Below are 26,648 nucleotides of genomic sequence, written 5' to 3'. Positions count from 1 at the left end.
AAAAAAAAAAAAAAAAAAAAAAAAAAAAAAAAAAAAAAAACACAACACAAAAAACCCCCTCAGACAAAATTAAGCTTTGGGGCCATTTTGGGCTACCTGTATTTTTCACAATGAAGCACATCAGATGTTTAAAATGTTGGTATTTGTCATGTTATAGTATTATTTTGGTGACCAAGTATTTTTGTAAAAGGAATACATTTTTCTGATTTATGAGGCATTAAAAAAAGAAAGAACAAAATTCACACCAATATTTCAAATGCATACTGCTCATCTATGAAAGGTCTACTATAAAAAGAATTCAACCACTGGAAAGCACGTCTTCAATAACATATTCACAAAGTGTGAAATTGGTGTGAGATTAACTATATTTATTGATGTATTATAGACGCCATGAGTCACTGCAAGAAATGCAAATATTACTTATTTACAACTGCACATATGGAGTCTGAACATTGTCTTGTTTTTTAAACAAACCATTTTTGAGAGAAAAAAAAATTGCACAGTGACTCTTGGGGTTATCTGGGCTGTCAAGGATACACCTGTCATATCCTTTATTTTTTGGACAAAGTAGTATGCACTCACTGGTCGCATTCCAACTAGCCTTCGTAATGAAACAGGCTGGTCGCTCCACCATCACATGTGTAGTCTATGAGCACAGGGTTTGAAGAATACGGCCTCTGAATTGATATACAGCCCACAACTATGCTATTCTCATCTCACTCATCTAAATCTCTAGAAGCAAATAAAAATAGATTGTGTTACTATTAAATATATTTTTGCGTTTGCCATTATCCACCTAAAAAACCCAAACACATCTAATGTCTCAAATCCAGTGTGTTATTTGCTTTCTACAGGCCTCTACTGGTGGTTGGCTCTCACTGCGGTATTGTATCACTTCCTGTTCGGGAGCACAGCGGTGTTTTGCTGTATCTGTTAGCTGTTTAATCTGCATAGTTAGATTGATCTAGATAACGATTTGTTTCACAGTGTAATCTTCACGTGCCTTAACTAAAGCACTTCCTCTGTTGAATCACCTCTAAATTATTTACACATTATTCACTTTGTGTGTTTTTAGGAATCTGCTAGCTTAGCGCAGCTACTAGCTCTTAGCCGGTTTAGCATGGCGGCTTCTCCTGTCTCTCCCGCACTTTTCTGCTCTGGGTGTGAAATGTTTAGTTATTCCTTGGCCTCCTTTAGCAGTAATGGTACTTATAATAAGTGTAGCTTATTCGTAGCTTTGGAGGCCAGGCTGGGCGAATTGGAGACTCGGCTCCGCACCGTGGAAAATTCTACAGCTAGCCAGGCCCCTGTAGTCGGTGCGGACCAAGGTAGCTTAGCCGCCGTTAGTTCCCTTCCAGCAGATCCCGAGCAGCCGGGAAAGCAGGCCGACTGGGTGACTGTGAGGAGGAAGCGCAGCCCTAAACAGAAGCCCCGTGTACACCGCCAACCCGTTCACATTTCTAACTGTTTTTCCCCCACTCGGCGACACACCCGCCGAGGATCAAACTCTGGTTATTGGCGACTCTGTTTTGAGAAATGTGAAGTTAGCGACACCAGCAACCATAGTCAATTGTCTTCCGGGGGCCAGAGCAGGCGACACTGAAGGAAATTTGAAACTGCTGGCTAAGGCTAAGCGTAAATTTGGTAAGATTGTAATTCAAGTCGGCAGTAATGACACCCGGTTACGCAAATCGGAGGTCACTAAAATTAACATTGAATCGGTGTGTAACTCTGCAAAAACAATGTCGGACTCTGTAGTTTGCTCTGGGCCCCTCCCCAATCGGACCGGGAGTGACATGTTTAGCCACATGTTCTCCTTGAATTGCTGGCTGTCTGAGTGGTGTCCAAAAAAATGAGGTGGGCTTCATAGATAATTGGCAAAGCTTCTGAGGAAAACCTGGTCTTGTTAGGAGAGACGGCATCCATCCCACTTTGGATGGAGCAGCTCTCATTTCTAGAAATCTGGCCAATTTTCTTAAATCCTCCAAACCGTGACTATCCAGGGTTGGGACCAGGAAGCAGAGTTGTAGTCTTACACACCTCTCTGCAGCTTCTCTCCCCCTGCCATCCCCTCATTACCCCATCCCCGTAGAGACGGTGCCTGCTCCCAGACTACCAATAACCAGTAAAAATCTATTTAAGCATAAAAATTCAAAAAGAAAAAATAATATAGCACCTTCAACTGCACCACAGACTAAAACAGTTAAATGTGGTCTATTAAACATTAGGTCTCTCTCTTCTAAGTCCCTGTTAGTAAATGATCTAATAATTGATCAACATATTGATTTATTCTGCCTTACAGAAACCTGGTTACAGCAGGATAATTATGTTAGTTTAAATGAGTCAACAGCCCCGAGTCACACTAACTGCCAGAACGCTCGTAGCACGGGCCGAGGCAGAGGATTAGCAGCAATCTTCCATTCCAACTTATTAATTAATCCAAAACCCAGACAGAGCTTTAATTCATTTGAAAGCTTGACTCTTAGTCTTCTCCATCCAAATTGGAAGTCCCAAAAACCAGTTTTATTTGTTATTATCTATCGTCCACCTGGTCGTTACTGTGAGTGTCTCTGTGAATTTTCAGACCTTTTGTCTGACTTAGTGCTTAGCTCAGATAAGATAATTATAGTGGGCGATTTTAACATCCACACAGATGCTGAGAATGACAGCCTCAACGCTGCATTTAATCTATTATTAGACTCAATTGGCTTCACTCAAAATGTAAATGAGTCCACCCACCACTTTAGTCATACCTTAGATCTTGTCCTGACTTATGGTATGGAAATTGAAGACTTAACAGTATTCCCTGAAAACTCCCTTCTGTCTGATCATTTCTCATTTACATTTACTCTGATGGACTACCCAGCAGTGGGGAATAAGTTTCATTACACTAGAAGTCTTTCAGAAAGCGCTGTAACTAGATTTAAGGATATGATTCCTTCTTTATGTTCTCCAATGCCATATACCAACACAGTGCAGAGTAGCTACCTAAACTCTGTGAGTGAGATAGAGTATCTTGTCAATAGTTTTACATCCTCATTGAAGACAACTTTGGATGCTGTAGCTCCTCTGAAAAAGAGAGCCTTAAATCAGAAGTGCCTGACTCCATGGTATAACTCACAAACTCGCAGCTTAAAGCAGATAACCCGTAAGTTGGAGAGGAAATGGCGTCTCACTAATTTAGAAGATCTTCACTTAGCCTGGAAAAAGAGTCTGTTGCTCTATAAAAAAAGCCCTCCGTAAAGCTAGGACATCTTACTACTCATCACTAATTGAAGAAAATAAGAACAACCCCAGGTTTCTTTTCAGCACTGTAGCCAGGCTGACAAAGAGTCAGAGCTCTATTGAGCCAAGTATTCCTTTAACTTTAACTAGTAATGACTTCATGACTTTCTTTGCTAATAAAATTTTAACTATTAGAGAAAAAATTACTCATAACCATCCCGCAGACATATCGTTATCTTTGGCTGCTTTCAGTGATGCCGGTATTTGGTTAGACTCTTTCGCTCCGATTGTTCTGTCTGAGTTATTTTCATTAGTTACTTTCTCCAAACCATCAACATGTCTATTAGACCCCATTCCTACCAGGCTGCTCAAGGAAGCCCTACCATTAATTAATGCTTCGATCTTAAATATGATCAATCTATCTTTATTAGTTGGCTATGTACCACAGGCTTTTAAGGTGGCAGTAATTAAACCATTACTTAAAAAGCCATCACTTGACCCAGCTATCTTAGCTAATTATAGGCCAATCTCCAACCTTCCTTTTCTCTCAAAAATTCTTGAAAGGGTAGTTGTAAAACAGCTTAATTCATCATCTGCAGAGGAATGGTCTATTTGAAGAGTTTCAGTCAGGTTTTAGAATTCATCATAGTACAGAAACAGCATTAGTGAAGGTTACAAATGATCTTCTTATGGCCTCAGACAGTGGACTCATCTCTGTGCTTGTTCTGTTAGACCTGAGTGCTGCTTTTTGATACTGTTGACCATAAAATTTTATTACAGAGATTAGAGCATGCCATAGGTATCAAAGGCACTGCGCTGCAGTGGTTTGAATCATATTTATCCAATAGATTACAATTTGTTCATGTAAATGGGGAGTCTTCTTCATGGACTAAGGTTAATTATGGAGTTCCACAAGGTTCTGTGCTAGGACCAATTTTATTCACTTTATACATGTTTCCCTTAGGCAGTATTATTAGACAGCATTGCTTAAATTTTCATTGTTACGCAGATGATACCCAGCTTTATCTATCCATGAAGCCAGAGGACACACACCAATTAGCTAAACTGCAGGATTGTCTTACAGACAAAGACATGGATGACCTCTAATTTCCTGCTTTTAAACTCAGGTAAAACTGAAGTTATTGTACTTGGCCCCACAAATCTTAGAAACATGGTGTCTAACCAGAGCCTTACTCTGGATGGCATTACCCTGACCTCTAGTAATACTGTGAGAAATATTGAGTCATTTTTGATCAGGATGTCATTCAATGCGCATATTAAACAAATATGTAGGACTGCTTTTTTGCATTTGCGCAATATCTCTAAAATTAGAAAGGTCTTGTCTCAGAGTGATGCTGAAAAACTAATTCATGCATTTATTTCCTCTAGGCTGGACTATTGTAATTCATTATTATCAGGTTGTCCTAAAAGTTCCCTGAAAAGCCTTCAGTTAATTCAAAATGCTGCAGCTAGAGTACTGACAGGGACTAGAAGGAGAGAGCATATCTCACCCATATTGGCCTCTCTTCATTGGCTTCCTGTTAATTCTAGAATAGAATTTAAATTTCTTCTTACTTATAAGGTTTTGAATAATCAGGTCCCATCTTATCTTATGGACCTCATAGTACCATATCACCCCAATAGAGCGCTTCGCTCTCAGACTGCAGGCTTACTTGTAGTTCCTAGGGTTTGTAAGAGTAGAATGGGAGGCAGAGCCTTCAGCTTTCAGGCTCCTCTCCTGTGGAACCAGCTCCCAATTTGGATCAGGGAGACAGACACCCTCTCTACTTTTAAGATTAGGCTTAAAACTTTCCTTTTTGCTAAAGCTTATAGTTAGGGCTGGATCAGGTGACCCTGAACCATTCCTTAGTTATGCTGCTATAGACTTAGACTGGTGGGGGGGTTCCCATGATGCACTGAGTGTTTCTTTCTCTTTTTGCTCTGTATGCACCACTCTGCATTTAATCATTAGTGATTGATCTCTGCTCCCCTCCACAGCATGTCTTTTTCCTGGTTCTCTCCCTCAGCCCCAACCAGTCCCAGCAGAGGACTGCCCCTCCCTGAGCCTGGTTCTGCTGGAGGTTTCTTCCTGTTAAAAGGGAGTTTTTCCTTCCCACTGTCGCCAAGTGCTTGCTCACAGGGGGTCGTTTTGACCATTGGGGTTTTTCCGTAATTATTGTATGGCCTTGCCTTACAATATAAAGCGCCTTGGGGCAACTGTTTGTTGTGATTTGGCGCTATATAAATAAAATTGATTTGATTTAATTTCTCAACATCTCTGTACATGCTCAACTTGGCACAGCACAGAGAGCAAAGACACTTATCTTGTGCAAATAACCATCAAAACCAGAGAATTGTATCATGTGCACATAGCAGAATTTAAAAAAAAACTCACTGCAGTAAATCGGGGCTTCTAAATCTTTTTTTCTCTCCTTCACTATGCACTGGCCACAGATGGGACCACAACTTTGTGCGCAGCTACAGTGTCGTCCTTTGGTGCACAGCTTGGACTACCATCGGGACATACATTGTAATGTGTATGTCATTGTTCTGCAGTTCTTGTGCAATATGTTGCTGTGTTATGTTGTCACTCAGGTTTCTGATATGGCAATATCAGATCGGATGATTCGTGTAACCTATGGGCAGCTTAAGACACAGGGTGCAAAGATGGGGTACTTCAGACCAATTTAAACTGCAGGAAACTGCAGGCCATTTTAGGGTGTCCAACACCTTTGTATTTGTTTCCACCGCAGGGACTGAAAGGTGATTATTTCAAGCCTTTTATCAGGGGCAAAATAAGATACTACTTCAGGGTATGGACTTCTGAGCAGCCCTGAAATGCCACTGGGTGGGACTCAATGCTAATTGCTCAAACTCATGCACGAGAAGACGATAACACCACCAGCAAATGCCATTTCTAAAACTAAGAAGAAAATGAAATGGAAATGCCTTCTGATTAGCATACTGACATTGGATGGTAGCAATAGCTACCAAGCATATGTTTCATTGCATCAAACATTAGGGCCCTTTCACACAAAACACTATTTAAGTCGACTAGCACGCGAAGGAGGAATTGCATGCCAATTCTGAAAAATCTGAGCTGCCTCCAACACCTCGCACACGTCGCTACAACTATTTGCACATACCAGTGGTTGAAAGACAGAGTGTGCCCTGTGAGAGCCCATCTGATCCCTCTCGCAGCAGATGTCGGCCAAATTCCAGGTGACACACACGAACATTTAGCACCGCTCGCTTGGCAGACAATCACTTTTGAGCTGGATGTGAAATCTGTCTAAGTGCCCCCACGTCTGTGAAGTTGCCAAGTACACGTGGCATGCCAGAGTGTCAGCTTCCCCCACAACACGTGTGCATCACGCACTCGCCCCGCTCCCCCCCAAAAACACATGCCATGCGTGTGGTTTGTCCCCCCACAGGCGAGGTGCCTCTCATCTGATCACAGAGTCACACCCTCTTCTGTGCGCTGAACGGTCTCTGGTCCTGGATGTGACAGCTGCAGAACACGTACCATGTTTTGACAGACACGCGCATGTGCTTGGTGTCCTCGCGTGGCAATACATAAAAACATAATGCTTTTGCGACGGGCTGGAGAGCGCGCACATTTACAAGCTGCCCGGGTGATACGGACTGTCAATCATAACACACGGCGGGTGATCTGAATGTCATATCACCCACGTGACTTCTGTTCCGCATGGTACAGTGTCTGTCACTGCAGCGCGCCGTCCACAAGACGCGTGTCGGGCCGGACATGCTGGGTTCAGCAGATGTGGACATGATAAGAGCACACTGCTTCTTATTCATGTCATTTCATGACTGTAAGTCTGTGACCATGGGTCATCTACAAAGGAACACACAGTTCATACTTGTATTGTCCACTTAATAAGACAGATTTAATAAAATGCTGTTTTTTTTTTTTTTATGATGTGTGGTTTTATTTATTTATTTATATATTTTTTTTACGTCCATCTCCTTGTTGATTTCACTCATTTTTTCCACACTTTTACATGCCAGCGATGGTAGCTCAGTGGTAATGTTTCTGGCTGGCAATCACAGCTTTTGTAAATTGCAGGTTTGAATCCCGTGGGTGGCATGTATTTATTTTTTTCACAGCAGCTGCGCGATGTAGTTACACATGCTCCAGCTGCTCGCACGAGCGTGCACGCAACCGTCACAAAGGGATCATTCACGCCTGCCCGTCAACTCAATGTTTCATGGTTCGCGCATACGAGGTGTTCCGCCATGATCTGTACTTATTTGTACTATGTGTGAAGGTGCCCTTAAAGACAAAAGTCTGTTTGGTAGTTAACACCAGCATTAGATGTTTGGTGTCACTGCAAGTCCAGTGGACACAAACAATGGTTGAGAAGGCCAGTTACTGGGGGGGGGGGGGGGGGGTTTCTGTGGTGGGAATTAGGATAAAGTCTCTCAATTAATAATGGGTAAATCAATTTAACATCTCTTTAACAACCGAGAACACTTGAACATAGAAAATTGTTCTTTAGATGTCACACATAGAAATGAGAGGTTTTCTGTTGAGGAAACACATTTGCACACAACCAGTTAAAGCCGACAAGCAGCAGTACACCACAGCTCCCTGAAATGAAACAGCCTTATTACTGCAACTCCTCTTCCTCATCAGGCCAAATCTTGCACAGCAAGCAAGCAAGCCCCATTTTAAGCACTTGTTGAGCTGCTGGACTGCCATGGATCATGGGCATACATATATTTACACCTGGAGAATTTGTGCTGTGGCACTAAGACAGTTGGCTCAATACTTATGTACATCTGACTTCACAGCTTTTTATTTTGATAACATTGTACAAAGAAAAATAACAAAACAAACCTAACTTTTCCATGTCATCATTATGGGGTTTTGTGAGTAGAATTTTGAGGGAAAAATGAATTTACTCCATTTTGGACTAAGGCTACAACACAAAATGTTGATAAAGTGAAGAGTTGTGAATGCTTTCTGGATGTACTGTAAGTATTCACACCCTTTGCTCAATACTTTGGTGATTCATCTTTGGCAGCAATTACAACCTCAGGTCTTGAATATGATGCCACAAGCTTGGTGCAGCTATCTTTGGGCAGTTTTGCCCATTCTTCTTTCCAGCACCTCTCAAACTACACCAGGTTGCATGGGGAGCATTTCTTAACATTGCAACATTTCTTAACATTGCACCCAGTGAGTTAAAACTTCACACATTCTGACAAAACTGTGTTTTCTTAGAATGCAAAAGATGGAAAACCACACCCTAGTTGTCCTGGGACAGACTCCAAACTTCTCAGTCACCACTCAAATGTCCAGAATGTTTTTCTTTGACTTGTTAACTTACACTGCATATGGATTTTAGTGCTTCCCTTTTTCCACATTTTGTTACAGTCTTATTCCAAAATTCAAATCAAATCAATTTTATTTATATAGCGCCAAATCACAACAAACAGTTGCCCCAAGGCGCTTTATATTGTAAGGCAAGGCCATACAATAATTACGGAAAAACCCCAATGGTCAAAACGACCCCCTGTGTGCAAGAACTTGGCAACAGTGGGAAGGAAAAACTCCCTTTTAACAGGAAGAAACCTACAGCAGAACCAGGCTCACGGAGGGGCAGTCTTCTGCTGGGACTGGTTGGGGCTGAGGGAGAGAACCAGGAAAAAGACATGCTGTGGAGGGGAGCAGAGATCAATCACTAATGATTAAATGTAGAGTGGTGCATACAGAGCAAAAAGAGAAAGAAACACTCAGTGCATCATGGGAACCCCCAGCAGTCTAAGTCTATAGCAGCATAACTAAGGGATGGTTCAGGGTCACCTGATCCAGCACTAACTATAAACTTTAGCAAAAAAGAAAGTTTTAAGCCTAATCTTAAAAGTAGAGAGGGTGTCTGTCTGCCTGATCTGAATTGGGAGCTGGTTCCACAGGAGAGGAGCCTGAAAGCTGAAGGCTCTGCCCCCCATTCTACTCTTACAAACCCTAGGAACTACAAGTAAGCCTGCAGTCTGAGAGCGAAGCGCTCTATTGGGGTGATATGGTACTATGAGGTCCCTAAGATAAGATGGGACCTGATTATTCAAAACCTTATAAGTAAGAAGAAGAATTTTAAATTCTATTCTAGAATTAACAGGAAGTCAATGAAGAGAGGCCAATATGGGTGAGATATGCTCTCTCCTTCTAGTCCCTGTTAGCACTCTAGCTGCAGCATTTTGAATTAACTGAAGGCTTTTCAGGGAACTTTTAGGACAACCTGATAATAATGAATTACAATAGTCCAGCCTAGAGGAAATAAATGCATGAATTAGTTTTTCAGCATCACTCTGAGACAAGACCTTTCTAATTTTAGAGATATTGCGCAAATGCAAAAAAGCAGTCCTACATATTTGTTTAATATGCGCATTGAATGACATATCCTGATCAAAAATGACTCCAAGATTTCTCACAGTATTACTAGAGGTCATGGTAATGCCATCCAGAGTAAGGATCTGGTTAGACACCATGTTTCTAAGATTTGTGGGGCCAAGTACAACAACTTCATTTATATCTGAGTTTAAAAGCAGGAAATTAGAGGTCATCCATGTCTTTATGTCTGTAAGACAATCCTGCAGTTTAGCTAATTGGTCTAATAGACATGTTGATGGTTTGGAGGAAGTAACTAATGAAAATAACTCAGAACAATCGGAGAGAAAGAGTCTAACCAAATACCGGCATCACTGAAAGCAGCCAAAGATAACGATACGTCTTTGGGATGGTTATGAGTAATTTTTTCTCTAATAGTTAAAATTTTATTAGCAAAGAAAGTCATGAAGTCATTACTAGTTCAAGTTAAAGGAATACTCGGCTCAATAGAGCTCTGACTCTGTCAGCCTGGCTACAGTGCTGAAAAGAAACCTGGGGTTGTTCTTATTTTCTTCAATTAGTGATGAGTAGTAAGATGTCCTAGCTTTACGGAGGGCTTTTTATAGAGCAACAGACTCTTTTTCCAGGCTAAGTGAAGATCTTCTAAATTAGTGAGACGCCATTTCCTCTCCAACTTACGGGTTATCTGCTTTAAGCTGCGAGTTTGTGAGTTATACCACGGAGTCAGGCACTTCTGATTTAAAGCTCTCTTTTTCAGAGGAGCTACAGCATCCAAAGTTGTCTTCAATGAGGATGTAAAACTACTGACGAGATACTCTATCTCACAGAGTTTAGGTAGCTACTCTGCACTGTGTTGGTATACGGCGTTAGAGAACAAAGAAGGAATCATATCCTTAAACCTAGTTACAGCGCTTTCTGAAAGACTTCTAGTGTAATTAAACTTATTCCCCACTGCTGGGTAGTCCATCAGAGTAAATGTAAATGTTATTAAGACATGAGCAGACAGAAGGGAGTTTTCAGGGAATACTGTTAAGTCTTCAATTTCCATACCATAAGTCAGAACAAGATCTAAGATATGATTAAAGTGGTGGGTGGACTCATTTATATTTTGAGGAAAGCCAATTGAGTCTAATAATAGATTAAATGCAGTGTTGAGGCTGTCATTCTCAGCATCTGTGTGGATGTTAAAATCGCCCACTATAATTATTTTATCTGAGCTAAGCACTAAGTCAGACGAAAGGTCTGAAAATTCACAGAGAAACTCACAGTAACGACCAGGTGGACGATAGATAATAACAAATAAAACTGGTTTTTGGGACTTCCAATTTGGATGGACAAGACTAAGAGTCAAGCTTTCAAATGAATTAAAGCTCTGTCTGGGTTTTTGATTAATTAATAAGCTGGAATGGAAGATTGCTGCTAATCCTCCGCCTCGGCCCGTGCTACGAGCATTCTGGCAGTTAGTGTGACTCGGGGGTGTTGACTCATTTAAACTAACATATTCATCCTGCTGTAACCAGGTTTCTGTAAGGCAGAATAAATCAATATGTTGATCAATTATTATATCATTTACTAACAGGGACTTAGAAGAGAGAGATCTAATGTTTAATAGACCACATTTAACTGTTTTAGTCTGTGGTGCAGTTGAAGGTGCTATATTATTTTTTCTTTTTGAATTTTTATGCTTAAATAGATTTTTACTGGTTATTGGTGGTCTGGGAGCAGGCACCGTCTCTACGGGGATGGGGTAATGAGGGGATGGCAGGGGGAGAGAAGCTGCAGAGAGGTGTGTAAGACTACAACTCTGCTTCCTGGTCCCAACCCTGGATAGTCACGGTTTGGAGGATTTAAGAAAATTGGCCAGATTTCTAGAAATGAGAGCTGCTCTATCCAAAGTGGGATGGATGCCGTCTCTCCTAACAAGACCAGGTTTTCCCCAGAAACTTTGCCAATTATCTATGAAGCCCACCTCTTTTTTTGAAAAATTGAGTAAATTCATTTTCCCCCTCAAAACTCTAGTCACAACACCCCATAATAACAACATGAATTTTTTTTAATTTTTTTTTAATTTTTGTAAATTTATTAAAAATTAAAATGTCACATGTACATAGGTATTCACAGACTTTGAGCAATACTTTGTTGATGCACCTTTGGCAGCAATTACAGCCTTAAGTCTTCTTGAATATGATGCCACAAGCTTGGTGCACCTATCTTTGGGCAGTTTTGCGCATTCCTCTTTGCAGCCCCTTTCAAGTTCCATCAGGTTGGATGGGGAGCGTTGGTGCACAGACATTTTCAGATCTCTCCAGAGATGTTTAATCAGATTCAGGTCTGGGCTCTGGCTGGACCACTCAAGGACATTCACAGAGTTGTCCTGAAGCCACTCCTTTGATATCTTGGCTCTGTGCTCAGGGTCATTGTCCTGCTGTAAGATGAACTGTCATTCCAGTCTGAGGTCAAAAGCGCTCTGGAACAGGTTTTCATCCAGGATGTCTCTGTGCTTTGCTGCATTCATCTTTCCCTCAAGCCTGACTAGTCTCACAGCTCCTACCGCTGAAGAACATAACACAGCATGATGCTGCCACCACCATGCTTCACTGTAGGGATGGTGCTTGGTGTCCTCCAAACATGACACCTGGCATTCACACCAAAGAGTTCAATCTTTGCCTCATAAGACCAGAGAATTTTGTTTAGTCTGAGAGTCCTTCAGGTGCCTTTTGGCAAACTCCAGGTGGGCTGCCATGAGCCTTTTACTAAGGAGTGGCTTCCCTCTGGCCACTTTACCATACAGGCCTGATTGGTGGATTGCTGCAGAGATGGTTGTCCTTCTGGAAGGTTCTCCTCTCTCCACAGAGGAATGCTGGAGCTCTGACAGAGTGACCATCAGGTTGTTGGGTACCTCCCTGACTAAAGCCCTTTTCCCTGGATTGCTCAGTTTAAATGGGCAGCCAGCTCTAGAATGAGTCCTGGTGAATCTGCTGTTGAACACAGCAGAAATGTTTCTGTACCCTTCCACAGATTTGTGCCTACAAACAATCCTGTCTTTGAGGTCTACAGACAATTCCTTTGACTTCATGCTTGGTTTGTGCTCTGACATACACTATCAACTGTGGGACCTTGTATGTAGACAAGTGTGCGCGCCTTTCCAAATCATGTCCAATCAATTGAATTTACCCCAGGTGGACTCCAATTAAGGTGGAGAAATAGCTCAAGCATGATCAGTGAAAACAGGATGCACCTGAGCTCAATTTTAAGCTTCATGGCAAAGACTGTGAAGACTTATGAACATGTGATTTGTTAGCTTTTTATTGTTTTAATAAATATGCAAAAATCTAAACTTTTTTCACATTGTCATTATGGGGTATTGTGTGTAGAATTTTAGAATAAGGCTGTAACATAAAAAATATGGAAAAAGTGCAGTGATGTGAATACGTTTTCGATGCACAGTAGATTTCTCTCTTTACCCTTCTTAATATGGAATCATCATCATGGTGCTAACACACAGAAGATTAGTGTTTGCTTCCATACAGCATAAGATACAGCATCTGGTCACGTCTCCAATTATATCTTCCGCTGTCAAGGGACCGCCTGCAGCCATTCAAGATGTGAAATTGAGTGCAGTGCTGATGATTGCAAAGATAGCAGATACCTCGGTTTGTTTCCCCCACAGCTTAAGGTGAAAAAAAAAAAAAAAAATTCTCACATCTGATGTTAACAAGTCTGCCATCACTTGAAGTGCACCAGGTTGTCACTATGCACAATACACAAACAGCTGGTTAATTTTTAATTAACATATTCTAATTTACATGTCTCAAAAACTTACAATACAAATGTTATTACATTAACTAAAAATAAACTAGCAACCTCAACTCAGACCTAGACATGGGCCGATAACCGGTTTCACGGTATACCGCAGTATGAAAAAGCCACGGAATCAAAACCACTAAAATTTTCCGTTATACCGTCCCTACGGTATGAGCGGGTTATGAGAATTCTTGACAGGGAGAGCGGAGGCAGCCGCTGCCGCCCTTCCCTCTGGCGCGCACCTCTGTCTCCATTTACAAACAGGCAGCTAACATTAGCTAGCTCTGCATCATGACTGAAGAAGGTGAAGCCTGCACTGAACTTTTCCCTCTATCTAAAAGGACCAAGTCGGCTTTTTTGTTTTATTTTCTGTGGAATTGCCCTTCAAGCCAAAAACGGTGGCAACAAAGCACCGTAACTATGGCGTGTGTCGGACACGGAGCGATTCAAGATACCTGCAAAGGATTATATGGAAGGAGTAAACTTTATCCCATCCTTGAAACCACTGAGAAGTACAAGCGGTGGACTCGAGTCGTGCTTGTGGTCGACCAAATTTCTCCCACAAACATGTCAAGAAGAACAAATACATCTATTCCAAGCACTTTGTTGGTGAAGCGGGGCCAATACTGAGCATCCGGAGTTCTGGAACTTATTCCAGCCACGTTTCTCCCGAAGCAAGTAAATCATGTTTCCCACGGGGCAGATGCTACATGTCTAAAAGAGTGACTATCATTTTGGTATTTTCTCTAAAGTTATCAGTGGTATAGTGCTTGTAGCAGTAGACACTGCGCCAATTAGTGCACCTGAATCACGTGCGCTTCATATGCAAATAGCTATAATGTTGTTAAAGCACATTTTAAAGCTCTACATAATACTGTGAAACTGCGGCATTTTTGCCCACGGTTATCATACCGTCCAAATCTCATACTGGCCCATGCCTACTCAGACCCATAACAATAATTACTGTAAATCAATAAATTTCAATGTATATGAAGCATAATGTCACTGTTGTCTTATTAAAGAGTTCTTGTAGCCTGTGAATGTGAATATTTGTCAACCAAATGTTTCAAAGACTTGAAGTCTTATAGCCTGAATTTGGTATGAAGTCCCACTAACATAAAAGTGAATATTTAGTGTTTTGAAATTAGAAAACCAATCACTGATGGCATCTGATCTGAGTGTCTCACACGACACCCCCCACCATTATTATAAATTAATTTTTCACATTTCCAGTTATTATCGGTTTACATAAGGCCAATGTAAGTAACATAAGTATTTTGAGGTCCTGTCTGCATGCAGCCAGAATCTGACTGTGACTAATGTCAGAATAAACACAAGTCCACTTGGGCAAGTGGAAACAATCAGCTTCAGTTACAGACACCATTAGAAAGAAGAAGCCCCAAGCTGTTAAAGACCCCCAGGAGATACAAAGTACATCTCTTACTTTTCCCTGTCAGTCTTGTAGATGCGGGCAATCTCAGGTACTAATGGGTCATCCGGGTTTGGATCGCACAGCAGAGAGCAGATGGACAGGAGGACTGGAATGAGTACGACAGATAATCAGCATTCACATAAACACTTTCAGACTTTGATGTCCTACAGGGACATCCAAACCAGAACATGGAGTTCAGCTGAAGTTCACTTAAAAAGATTAATTTGTGGAAGGAAGTCAAACTGTTAAATCAGGGCTCAATCAAATCTACAATTGCACAGTAAATCACAAAACATGATATGTACAATGTTACATATGCTTGCAACAATAAGTGTTCAAGTAATTACATATCAGTGTCTCCTCTATTCCCAGGCTGCTAAATAAGTATTCTGAGGTCTCACACTCATATGCATGCACACACAAAGTTTTTTTTATCACAGGACCCCTGCAGGACACCCTGTAGTTTCCCTACTGAGCAAACAGGTCAGTTGAGGATGCAGACAATATGGGACTATTGACGCAACCGACAGGCGTGAAAAAAAACTCACGCATGCGCACAAAGGTTCAAGGTTTTCTCATGCAAGCACACGTGATTCAAATCTATCAGGTTTTTGAAAAAATAAAAAGGTTGAATACTTTTCTAACAGACCTCGTACATGAGCATCCTGTTCTTGAACTTCAGCTCGATGTTCAACACAATCATTCCCGACATTCTCCACTAAAAACTCTCCAATCCGTGCCAGCTCCCACCTGCTAGTGGATCTCCAACTTCCTGACGGACAGGACACAGCAGGTGAGGCTGGGGAGCATCACATCCAGCACACGGACAATCAGCACTGGTGCCCCTCAGTGGTGTGTGCTTTCCCCCCACTACACGGTAAGTGCATCACAAGGAACCCCTCTGTTAGCCTCATCACCATCCTGGATGGTGATGAGGCTGCATACAGATAGGAGGTGGAACAGCTGGTCCTCTGGTGTGGTCAGAACAACTCCGAGCTGAACCCGATGAAGACCATGTAGGTGATTGTGAACTTCAGGAGAAACCCTCCTTCACCCCTCCTCTATCCTCAACACCAAGTGTCTACTGTGGACACTTTCCAGAGAAACCCTCCATCACCCCCATCCTCAACAACACTGCAGACAGTTTCCAATTCATGGCATCCACTCTCTCCCGGGATCTGAAGTGGAACTCCACATAGACTCCATCAGGAAAGAGGCACAGCAGAGGATGTACTTCCTCAGACAGCCCAAGAAGTCAAACACAGTCCAGGACCAGGAAGTGAGCGGTAACATCTCTGCAGACCTCTCGCACTCTGGACACACACTGTTTAAACTCCTCGTGGCTGGTCTATGTTACAGAGCTCTGTACGTCAAAACAACCAGACACAGGAACAGTTTTTTTCCACAGGCCATCACACTGATGAACAATTTAAACTGCCATTAAGACTCCACCCCCAAGCTCGGTTGTGCAGCATGAAGCTGCTGCAGCCCACACTGACATTGCCTCAATTGGCTGTTTCAAAGTTTAGCATACATAAACAAATGTATATGTGCAGTCTGAGGTAATTGGATGTGATATAAATTGCCCTTTTAGGGATCAATAAAGTTGTTTGAATTGAATCTTATTCATATACCTCATGTACAACTTCAATCTGTTTTTTTCCTGCACATTTTTTTAAATAGTGAATTATTTAGTGTTTAGTGTATATTTGCTTGCACAGAGAAGAGTACAGTTCAAACTGAAGTTAAATTCCTTGTCTTTGAAGATACTTGGCGAATAATAGCTATTCTGATTCCAATTCTGACACAGAAATTAACTACCAATATTACACCTACACTATTACTTGTTGTGCACTTTACCAGTGATATGTCTGAGGTACAGTCACAGACATACCTTTAGAGATGGTGAGAGCTGGAGACCACTGTGATCGCAGGATGTCAAGACAAATGCTGCCGTTGCTGTTGATATTTGGGTGGTAGATTCTTGTGGTAAATGCAACCTAGATACAGACGGAGAAGAAACAAAAAGCTGGTGATAAATAGGGGAAAGCAAGAGAGACAACAGGAAACTAAATGTAGTACCATATATGTATATGTATTACCATATGGTACCTCATAGTACCATATCACCCCAATAGAGCGCTTCGCTCTCAGACTGCAGGCTTACTTGTAGTTCCTAGGGTTTGTAAGAGTAGAATGGGAGGCAGAGCCTTCAGCTTTCAGGCTCCTCTCCTCTGGAACCAGCTCCCAATTCAGATCAGGGAGACAGACACCCTCTCTACTTTTAAGATTAGGCTTAAAACTTTCCTTTTTGCTAAAGCTTATAGTTAGGGCTGGATCAGGTGACCCTGAACCATCCCTTAGTTATGCTGCTATAGACTTAGACTGCTGGGGGGTTCCCATGATGCACTGAGTGTTTCTTTCTCTTTTTGCTCTGTATGCACCACTCTGCATTTAATCATTAGTGATTGATCTCTGCTCCCCTCCACAGCATGTCTTTTTCCTGGTTCTCTCCCTCAGCCCCAACCAGTCCCAGCAGAAGACTGCCCCTCCCTGAGCCTGGTTCTGCTGGAGGTTTCTTCCTGTTAAAAGGGAGTTTTTCCTTCCCACTGTTGCCAAGTGCTTCCTCACAGGGGGTCGTTTTGACCGTTGGGGTTTTTCCGTAATTATTGTATGGCCTTGCCTTACAATATAAGGCGCCTTGGGGCAACTGTTTGTTGTGATTTGGCGCTATATAAATAAAATTGATTTGATTTAAATGATGTAAGGCACTGAAGGAACAGCTACAATTTGTCATCTCGTATGTTGTGTGTATCTTGCTCACCTTTGGTGGTTTGAATGGGTAGTCTGTTGGGAAGTGTATGGTCAAGAAAAAAACCCCGTTCTGGTAAGCACTGTCATTCTACCACAGGAAAACAGAAACCCATTCAGATCATTTAGTGACTGAATTATACAGCTAAATGAATAGACAAAAATTAAAATCACAAAAGTAAATAATTAAAATAAATATAAAAATTTATGGCTGTTCACAACCCAGAAAATGAAGAAATGTCAATCTCCTGTGCAATTCCAACATAATGTGATTTGGACAGAAACAAAAGACGACATTTCCTCACAATATTAAATCAATTCCTCAGAGTGACATAGGACTACTAAAGGGTCAGAGAGACAGTACATGGAAATGTATAATCAAACTAAACAAGCAATGCTGAGCCTACATACATAGGTTACCAGACTGTGAATGTAGGTTTTTCTATGGTTTTCAATTTTCTCCAAGTCAATAATTCTGTGTTGCACTAATGATCCTTCACAATAACGATAGTTTTCAATGTCTTTATAGATTTAATATGCCTTTTCCCCATGCCTGTGACACACAGGTGCAGCTAAATATGCTAAACAGAATTTTTTTTTGAAAAGGGAAAGGACTTGAACCTGTGGCATCAAGATTCTCATATATTCACAGTCCTCCATTCAACCAACTGAGCTAAAAACATAAAAACTCATAGCAATTTAGCATACACAAAAGAAGGTACCTGTATGGATGTCCATTATGAGAAATTTGTGTAAGCCACTACAGCCAAGCACTCAACACTGGCTGCCACCTCAACACAAAGATAACACTCTAAAGGTGCCTTGACACTTGCACAACTTTTAGCTACGCACTTTCGTGTTTTGTGCCGCTGGACGCTGTATATAAAATAATTATTTCGTAGTGGATTAATCATTTTCTCTCAGAATTTGGCTGTTGAAAACACCTCTAATCACTTACGGACTGTTTCAGCAGCAAGCTAGCTAGCTACACCCCCCGGTTCATGAGGTGGAGAACGCATTTGGAATAGTCTAAAAGGTAATCATTTGTAATATTTATATTGCAATAGCTAGGTAAAACAGTTGCATGTTCATTTCACAGATAAGCTGCACTGTGAAACGGTGCGATGACACAATCACACTGTTTTTTAATTCTTTGCGCAATGTTCACATGAAGTTCACATAATGCGTGACAGAGATTTTGAACATTTCAAAATTTTCTTTGCACGCTTGCACAAAGCCACGCACAGTTTACAACGGTCTGCAACAAGTTTACTCTTCTGCACAGCAGATTGCATGCAAATGTGCGGCTCAAATTCGTGCAAGTGTCAAGGAGCCTTAACATTCAGCATTCTGATGTCTGAGGGAGCCATCAGCTACCTGATACAACGTTCTGAGGATATCACAATGTCCTGAGTTAATGTCCTTCATTGTGTTCACAACTTATGTTTGTAGGTTAAAAAAAAAAAAAAAAAATTAAAAACATGGGTTTTTGTTTGAGTTGTTGGGCTATGCTAAAAAAAATGTAACCAAGTTATTGTTTTCCTCCCATGCAGTCTGGTAGAGGTCAATTTATAGTTACTGTTAAATTCACAAATGCGTGCACAGCAATCGATGTTAACGGTTTGTCCGGGACAAGTAGAAAATGTGATCGGACAACACAGGTCTCCTATAACGTTGCCCGAATCGGAAAAGCCCAATTTTTCTGTGACGTGAACCATGGCTTAACTGTAGAGCTGACATAAGTGTGATTGTGTGTCATGGTGACTTTATGTTAAAGTGATGACTACATTAATTTTGATGCAGTTGCGGTAAAAACCTGTCTGATTGGAAGAAATGCCACAGCTCCGCTCATACAGACTTTTAAACAAGCTCAGCACTTCAGATCCAACCACACACATAAACCTCGGTTAATTTTAAGAACAAAGTGTCTGTCGTCTCTTCCCTACGCGGGTGTGAACACAGTAGCCAAGCTGACCGGAGAGTCCACTGGCTGGTTTCCGCCTCCTCCTCCAAGGTGGGAACCAGCAAGGAAACTCCACAGCTCCGGAAAAGAACAAGTTATTTTGACTGTTTAAAAGTGTGTGCACTGACTTAAACACTCAGATCCGTTTTGCTCCTTTTCTCTTGGACTTGTCATGGCTTTGCCAAATACAGTTTTTTTATTTCAATGACACTGTTCATGTTGCAATTTAATCCAAAAATATTCTGTAAAACATTGAGCACCTTGTTCTCACAGGTCCACAGAGAAAAGTTCCTTATTTTCATTACTCATTAAGTTATTGTTAATGGGCACCTTTATTATTGGTACATTATCTTAGAATAACTTCTGCTGATAATATTTCAAAGCCTATAGATGGATCTCTGCTTCATGACTATTTCTCTGTTCAAATGGTGAACATTACTGCAGAAACAAGACTTGCTATAATCCTTTTAATTGCTAAGTCAAGCTTTGTATAGTAGATTGTCAAAGTCTGTTTTTTATATTAGCGCAATTGAATATTGAAGAATCTTAAGTACAACTTGGATACTTTTACTACTGTGCACATGTACTATTAGATTGTCACAACATGTGTAACTTTGCTAATAAACAGACAGCTGTATTTCACAAAATTTTCAAATCTTCTTATGAAAGTCTCATGAAATGCCTTCAATTTATTGCTCCAAAATGCATTTCAGAGCATCGAGAACCCGTCAGCCCAATGTATAACCCTAGGTGGGCCATAGATTCCCATCCTGAGGGTTTATTTTTTCTCAGATTTCTCAATTATTGAATCACATCTCTGATATACACATACAGAAACACTGAAGGAGTGTGCATTTTTGGCAAACATTTCATATTAATGAAAGTTATGCAATTACAACAATGTTTCTTAAGCTGCAGTTGCCAAACCCGCTGACATGGGACAAATCAGGAGAGCAATAAGACAAGTCCTTGAAAATGCTTAATTTCTATGCCTGTATGCACCACATAATACTGGCCCTGGTCAGGAAGAAAGATGAAGTAGAGAGAAGAAGCAGCAACCCATCGAACAGAAAATGAACAATGATGGAAAGCTTTCAAAGGAAACCATGAAGGAAGCAATTATCCATATGTGCATGACATCACTGGGAAACAAATGCTAGTCTCAGTATACAAGTGATACCCAGTGGGGAAAATAAGTATTTGATCCACTGTCGATTTTGCAAGTTTTCCCACCTGCAAAGAAGGAAGAGGTCTGTAAATTTTATTGTAGGTACACTTCAATTGTGAGACAGGAAAAAAAAAAAAAAAAAAAAAAAAAAAAAAAAAAAAAAAAAAAAATCTAGAAAATCACATTGTATGATTTTTAAATAATTCATTTGCATTTTATTGCATGAAATAAGTATGTGATCACCTACCAACCAGCAAAAATTCTGGCTCTCACAGACCTGTTAAGTTTTTCTTTAAGAGGCCCTCCTACTCTGCACACTTTACTTGTATTAACTGCACCTGTTTGAACTCATTACATGTATAAATGACACCTGCCCACACAATCAATCACACTCCAACCTATCCACCATGGCTACGTAGACCTGCACAGGGTGGCTGCAGAAATGATCACAGACTGGAGCTCGGTCCGATACCCACTGTCAAGTCACGTCATCATGAATGTTTCGCTTTGATGTTGTTGAAAGCGTCAAGGTCGCTGTTCGCTTAGTTTCTTTTGTTAGTGTCGGTTTTGTTTCATTGTTTTATGTGCTCTGGACTCACAGGCTTTTCGGTGATGGGAGAAGTGCAGGCTCATTCGTCTACTTTTTCTCGATTTGTGACTTTTTTCCCCCCTTTGTTCAGCTATGGCTGTGTGCCATATGACCAGGCCATAAGGCATAAAAAGGATTAACACTGGCACCACATTAGCCTTTAACCTTCTGGAGTCGTCTGATGCGGAGACGCGTCAAAGTCACATGCCCAAATTAAGCGGGTGTCCCATCAAATCTACAACACTGAGGTTCCAATTGAATGTGTGTTGAAAGTGTGGACGTCAAACTACATACCAGTTTTTAAATTTTGTTGATAGGCCCAGTAAAACTTTGATCATGATTAATAAATTTTGCCAGACTTTTTCCTGAATATTATGATAATGTGTGGTGTGGCACTGTGCTCTTTTCTCTTCTCTGGCCAGAGCAATTACAAGAGGAAAAAACATGGCTTTCCCTTTATCACTGGTGGAAAATGCATGGCCTAAACCAATCAAAAATGATCACCAACCCACGTATTTGGTTGCGGAGAGGTGCTTCGTGCAGCACACTTGTGAATGGGACTTTGTTCAACAAAGGACTTTGTCTTACGTTAGTGAGGAATTGTTTTTTGAGTGGCACAAATAATTTATGTAGCATCTTATTGTTTTGTAAATAGTTGTACAAAAACTCCTGAAGCATTTGCTGCGTTATAATGTAAATAGTTGTATATAACTTTGTAGTTTGTTACATTTATACATATGATTTTGAAATTTACAATTTATATTTGTATTCTTCTTGTTTCAGCTCCTCCTGTTAGGGGTCGCCACAGCAGATCAATTGTTTCCTGTCCTCCGTATCTTCCTCTGTCACACCAACCACCTGCATGTCCTCCCTCAGCACATCCATAAACACCCTTTTTGTCCTCCCTCTTCCCCTCTTGTCTGGTGGCGCCATCCTCAGCATCCTTCTCCCTATATACCCTGGGTCCCTCCTCTGCACATGTCCAAACTACGGCTGCAGCTATAGAAAATTTTTGAAATTGAGTATTCTAGCAATTATTTAATTGATTAATCGAGTAATTGGATAAAAAGTACATCAATAGTCCAGGGCGCCCCCTAAGAAATGGCATAATGTCGCTGCAGCATCACGCAGATTGTCAAATTTGGGGTATCCCTTTCTGTTTTGCTGGGTAATTATTTTTTCACATCTTTCCAAGTTTTGGATCTTTCCCGGACCGTAAGCGCAGGTAGTCCATGTGATCTAGTCAGTCAGGTTGCACGTGAACGTGAGCACAGCCTGTGGAAAAACTGGTCTCTGGAGTGCAAAGCCACACTGATGAATCCGCTCTGCATCCTGTCGATGAGAACTCTGATCAAATCCGAACCAAGGCAGTTTCTGAATAAACTTGATTGACTTAAAGTGCATGTAGAGTGGAGAGCAGCCAGTGGACCAAACAGTGCATTTTTTTTTTTAAATACACAAACACACTGCTTTGCTTTAAATGTGCAGGAAGTCTATTTCAGATGAACAGAGTGGTCCCTCTTTCACTTTAAAGGCTTTATTTTACGCTGCGTGTTGCGTTGGAAAGTTGTAGCTTCTGGTGCTAAATTGATTAGCTCTTACATGGCGTATACGCATGCTTTAGTCTTCTGTTTTTTTTTCTGGAACGTCATAACACCACACACAAGCTTGACATATGTACTACCATGTTAAGCAGAGCTTCAAGGCACAGAATTTGCCTCAACTATTTTTTTTGTAATCGAATTATTCGAGTTACTCAACGAATCGTTTCAGCCATAATCAAAACCATCTCAATCTCGCCTCTCTGGCTTTGCCTCCAAACCGTCCCACCTGAGTTGTCCCTCTGAAATGTTCCATCCTAATCCTGTCCATCCTCATCACTCCCAAAGAGAATCTCATCTTCACCTCTGCTTCTGCTTCAGAATGTGGCTTGGCACTGTCTTGCTGAAATAAGCAGGGACGTCCCTGAAAAAGACGTTGCTTGGATGGCAGCATGTGTTGCTCCAAAACCTGGATGTACCTTTCAGCATTGATGGTGCCATCACAGATGTGTAAGTTGCCCATGCCATGGGCTCTAACACACCCCCATACCATCACAGATGCTGGCTTTTGAACTTTGCACTGGTAACAATCTGGATGGTCTTTTTCCTCTTTTATCCGGAGGACACGACGTCTATGATTTCCAAGAACAATTTGAAATGTGGACTCATCAGACCACAGCACACTTTTTGACTTTGCGTCTGTCCATTTCAAATGAGATGGGGCCCAGAGAAGGTGGCGGCATTTCTGGATGTTGTTGATGTACGATCTTTGCTTGTGAACGGCTGAGTCTTTAGGGGATGCTCCTTTTACACTCAATCATGACACTCACAATTAGTGTCCTCAGTTCCCAAACGCTTAGTGTTGTTAGAAGAAAAGGTGATGTAACACTGGTAAATATACCACTGTGTTACATCACTTTTTTGATGTGTGTTGCAGGCATCCATTTCAAAATGAGCAAATATTTCCACAAAAACAAAGTTTATCAATTTGAACATTAAATATCTTCTCTTTGTGGTGTGTTCAATTGAATATAGGTTGAAGAGAATTTGCAAGTCATTGTATTCTGTTTTCATTTACATTTTACACAGCATCCCAACTTCATTGGAATTGGGGTTGTACTTTCACCACTTCTACTCCTTGGAACTGCAATATTCTACTGGGCTCCCTCTCATTCACACATTTGCATTCCAAGTTATAAAAATGGTTTGTAGTCTAAGACCTAGATTAGACATATATGCACATCATTTAGGAGAGGATAACGCAACTGTTCTAGACTAATATGAACCCAATAAACACCATGGATCTGTGCCATAATCTCTATCCAGGACAAACAGCCCAAAAATGACCACACCCTTTAAAAAGTGACTGCCCTTTTCATCCAGAATGTTCCTTCAAATACAGCTGTATTTTCAGGTTGCTGGGATCCCATTGCTGCAAGTACTGCAAATGAGGTAACTGCTGAACAAACCCTAACACTGAATGAGCATAATAATACACTCAACAAAAATATAAATGCAACACTTTTGGTTTTGCTCCCATTTTGTATGAGATGAACTCAAAGATCTAAAACTTTTTTCACATACACAATATCACCATTTCCCTCAAATATTGTTCACAAACCAGTCTAAATCTGTGATAGTGAGCACTTCTCCTTTGCTGAGATAATCCATCCCACCTCACAGGTGTGCCATATCAAGATGCTGATTAGACACCATGATTAGTGCACAGGTGTGCCTTAGACTGCCCACAATAAAAGGCCACTCTGAAAGGTGCAGTTTTGTTTTATTGGGGGGGATACCAGTCAGTATCTGGTGTGACCACCATTTGCCTCATGCAGTGCAACACATCTCCTTCGCATAGAGTTGATCAGGTTGTCAATTGTGGCCTGTGGAATGTTGGTCCACTCCTCTTCAATGGCTGTGCGAAGTTGCTGGATATTGGCAGGAACTGGTACATGCTGTCATATACGCCGGTCCAGAGCATCTGAAACATGCTCAATGGGTGACATGTCCGGTGAGTATGCCGGCCATGCAAGAACTGGGACATTTTCAGCTTCCAAGAATTGTGTACAGATCCTTGCAACATGGGGCCGTGCATTATCCTGCTGCAACATGAGGTGATGTTCTTGGATGTATGGCACAACAATGGGCCTCAGGATCTCATCACGGTATCTCTGTGCATTCAAAATGCCATCAATAAAATGCACCTGTGTTCTTCGTCCATAACAGACGCCTGCCCATACCATAACCCCACCACCACCATGGGCCACTCGATCCACAACATTGACATCAGAAAACCGCTCACCCACACGACGCCACACACGCTGTCTGCCATCTGCCCTGAACAGTGTGAACCGGGATTCATCCGTGAAGAGAACACCTCTCCAACGTGCCAAACGCCAGCAAATGTGAGCATTTGCCCACTCAAGTCGGTTACAACGACGAACTGGAGTCAGGTCGAGACCCCGATGAGGACGACGAGCATGCAGATGAGCTTCCCTGAGACGGTTTCTGACAGTTTGTGCAGAAATTCTTTGGTTATGCAAACCGATTGTTTCAGCAGCTGTCCGAGTGGCTGGTCTCAGACGATCTTGGAGGTGAACATGCTGGATGTGGAGGTCCTGGGCTGGTGTGGTTACACGTGGTCTGCAGTTGTGAGGCTGGTTGGATGTACTGCCAAATTCTCTGAAATGCCTTTGGAGACGGCTTATGGTAGAGAAATGAACATTCAATACATGAGCAACAGCTCTGGTTGACATTCCTGCTGTCAGCATGCCAATTGCACGCTCCCTCAAATCTTGCGACATCTGTGGCATTGTGCTGTGTGATAAAACTGCACCTTTCAGAGTGGCCTTTTATTGTGGACAGTCTAAGGCACACCTGTGCACTAATCATGGTGTCTAATCAGCATCTTGATATGGCACACCTGTGAGGTGGGATGGATTATCTCACCAAAGGAGAAGTGCTCACTATCACAGATTTAGACTGGTTTGTGAACAATATTTGAGGGAAATGGTGATATTGTGTATGTGGAAAAAGTTTTAGATCTTTGAGTTCATCTCATACAAAATGGGAGCAAAACCAAAAGTGTTGCGTTTATATTTTTGTTGAGTGTATATCTGGATTTTGTTGTGTTTACGTGTTTGAAAAAGAAACAGAAATGTGTTGTTATAAGTTGTATTATTGGCTGTTGGAAAATTTCCCTGATAATCTTTTAAACATTTAAGAGCTCAGATTACTACTACAAGTTTTGTTTTGCATTTTTCACTTTAAATCAATGCAGCATTGATAACAGTATGACTGAAAATAAAATTTTTATTATATTTGGAAAATGTTCATTTTCTTTCGATGTATGGTATTATGTTGACCCACTTATTTTAGCCATTTTCTCTTAAAATATGAAATTTTACACTTTTCTATGACCCTTGGGGCAAAAAAGGCAGCGGTCTTTTTTTTTTTTTTTTTTTTTTTTTTTTTTTTATAAAGAGTGTGGTCATTGTCAGGCTGTTCATCCCAGAAATAGCTTTTGGCACATATCCCAAGTTGTTCACTGGGGTCATATTAGTATGGAACAGTTGAGTTATCCTATCTTAAGTGATGTGCACACATGTCTCAGCTAGGTACTCTATTATTAAATATGTCTGTGGTTCTCACAGTAAAAAAACAAAACAAAACAAAAAAAACCAAAACAACAAAAACAAACTTTTCTGTTCAGATTTTATGTTTTGTGCGAATTTAGGTT

At 41.2% G+C, this 26,648-nt stretch overlaps 1 protein-coding gene across 1 annotated transcript in view; it reads right to left on the bottom strand.

Annotated features, from left to right (window-relative positions):
* Window positions 1-26,648, bottom strand: part of ube2d2 (ubiquitin-conjugating enzyme E2D 2 (UBC4/5 homolog, yeast)) — a 78,621-nt gene that overhangs the window by 6,302 nt on the left and 45,671 nt on the right. The window contains exons 4-6 of the mRNA XM_034181367.1: window positions 17,659-17,736; window positions 16,729-16,834; window positions 14,847-14,940 (exon numbers count right to left, since the gene is read on the bottom strand). Coding sequence (XP_034037258.1) covers window positions 14,847-14,940; window positions 16,729-16,834; window positions 17,659-17,736 — 278 coding nt within the window. The remainder of the gene's footprint in view (window positions 1-14,846; window positions 14,941-16,728; window positions 16,835-17,658; window positions 17,737-26,648) is intronic.

Source organism: Thalassophryne amazonica, chromosome 11 (assembly GCF_902500255.1).
Source record: "Thalassophryne amazonica chromosome 11, fThaAma1.1, whole genome shotgun sequence".
NCBI lineage: Eukaryota > Metazoa > Chordata > Actinopteri > Batrachoidiformes > Batrachoididae > Thalassophryne > Thalassophryne amazonica.
The sequence above is the reverse complement of the archived record's forward strand: the minus strand, read 5'-3'. Positions and strand labels throughout refer to the sequence as shown.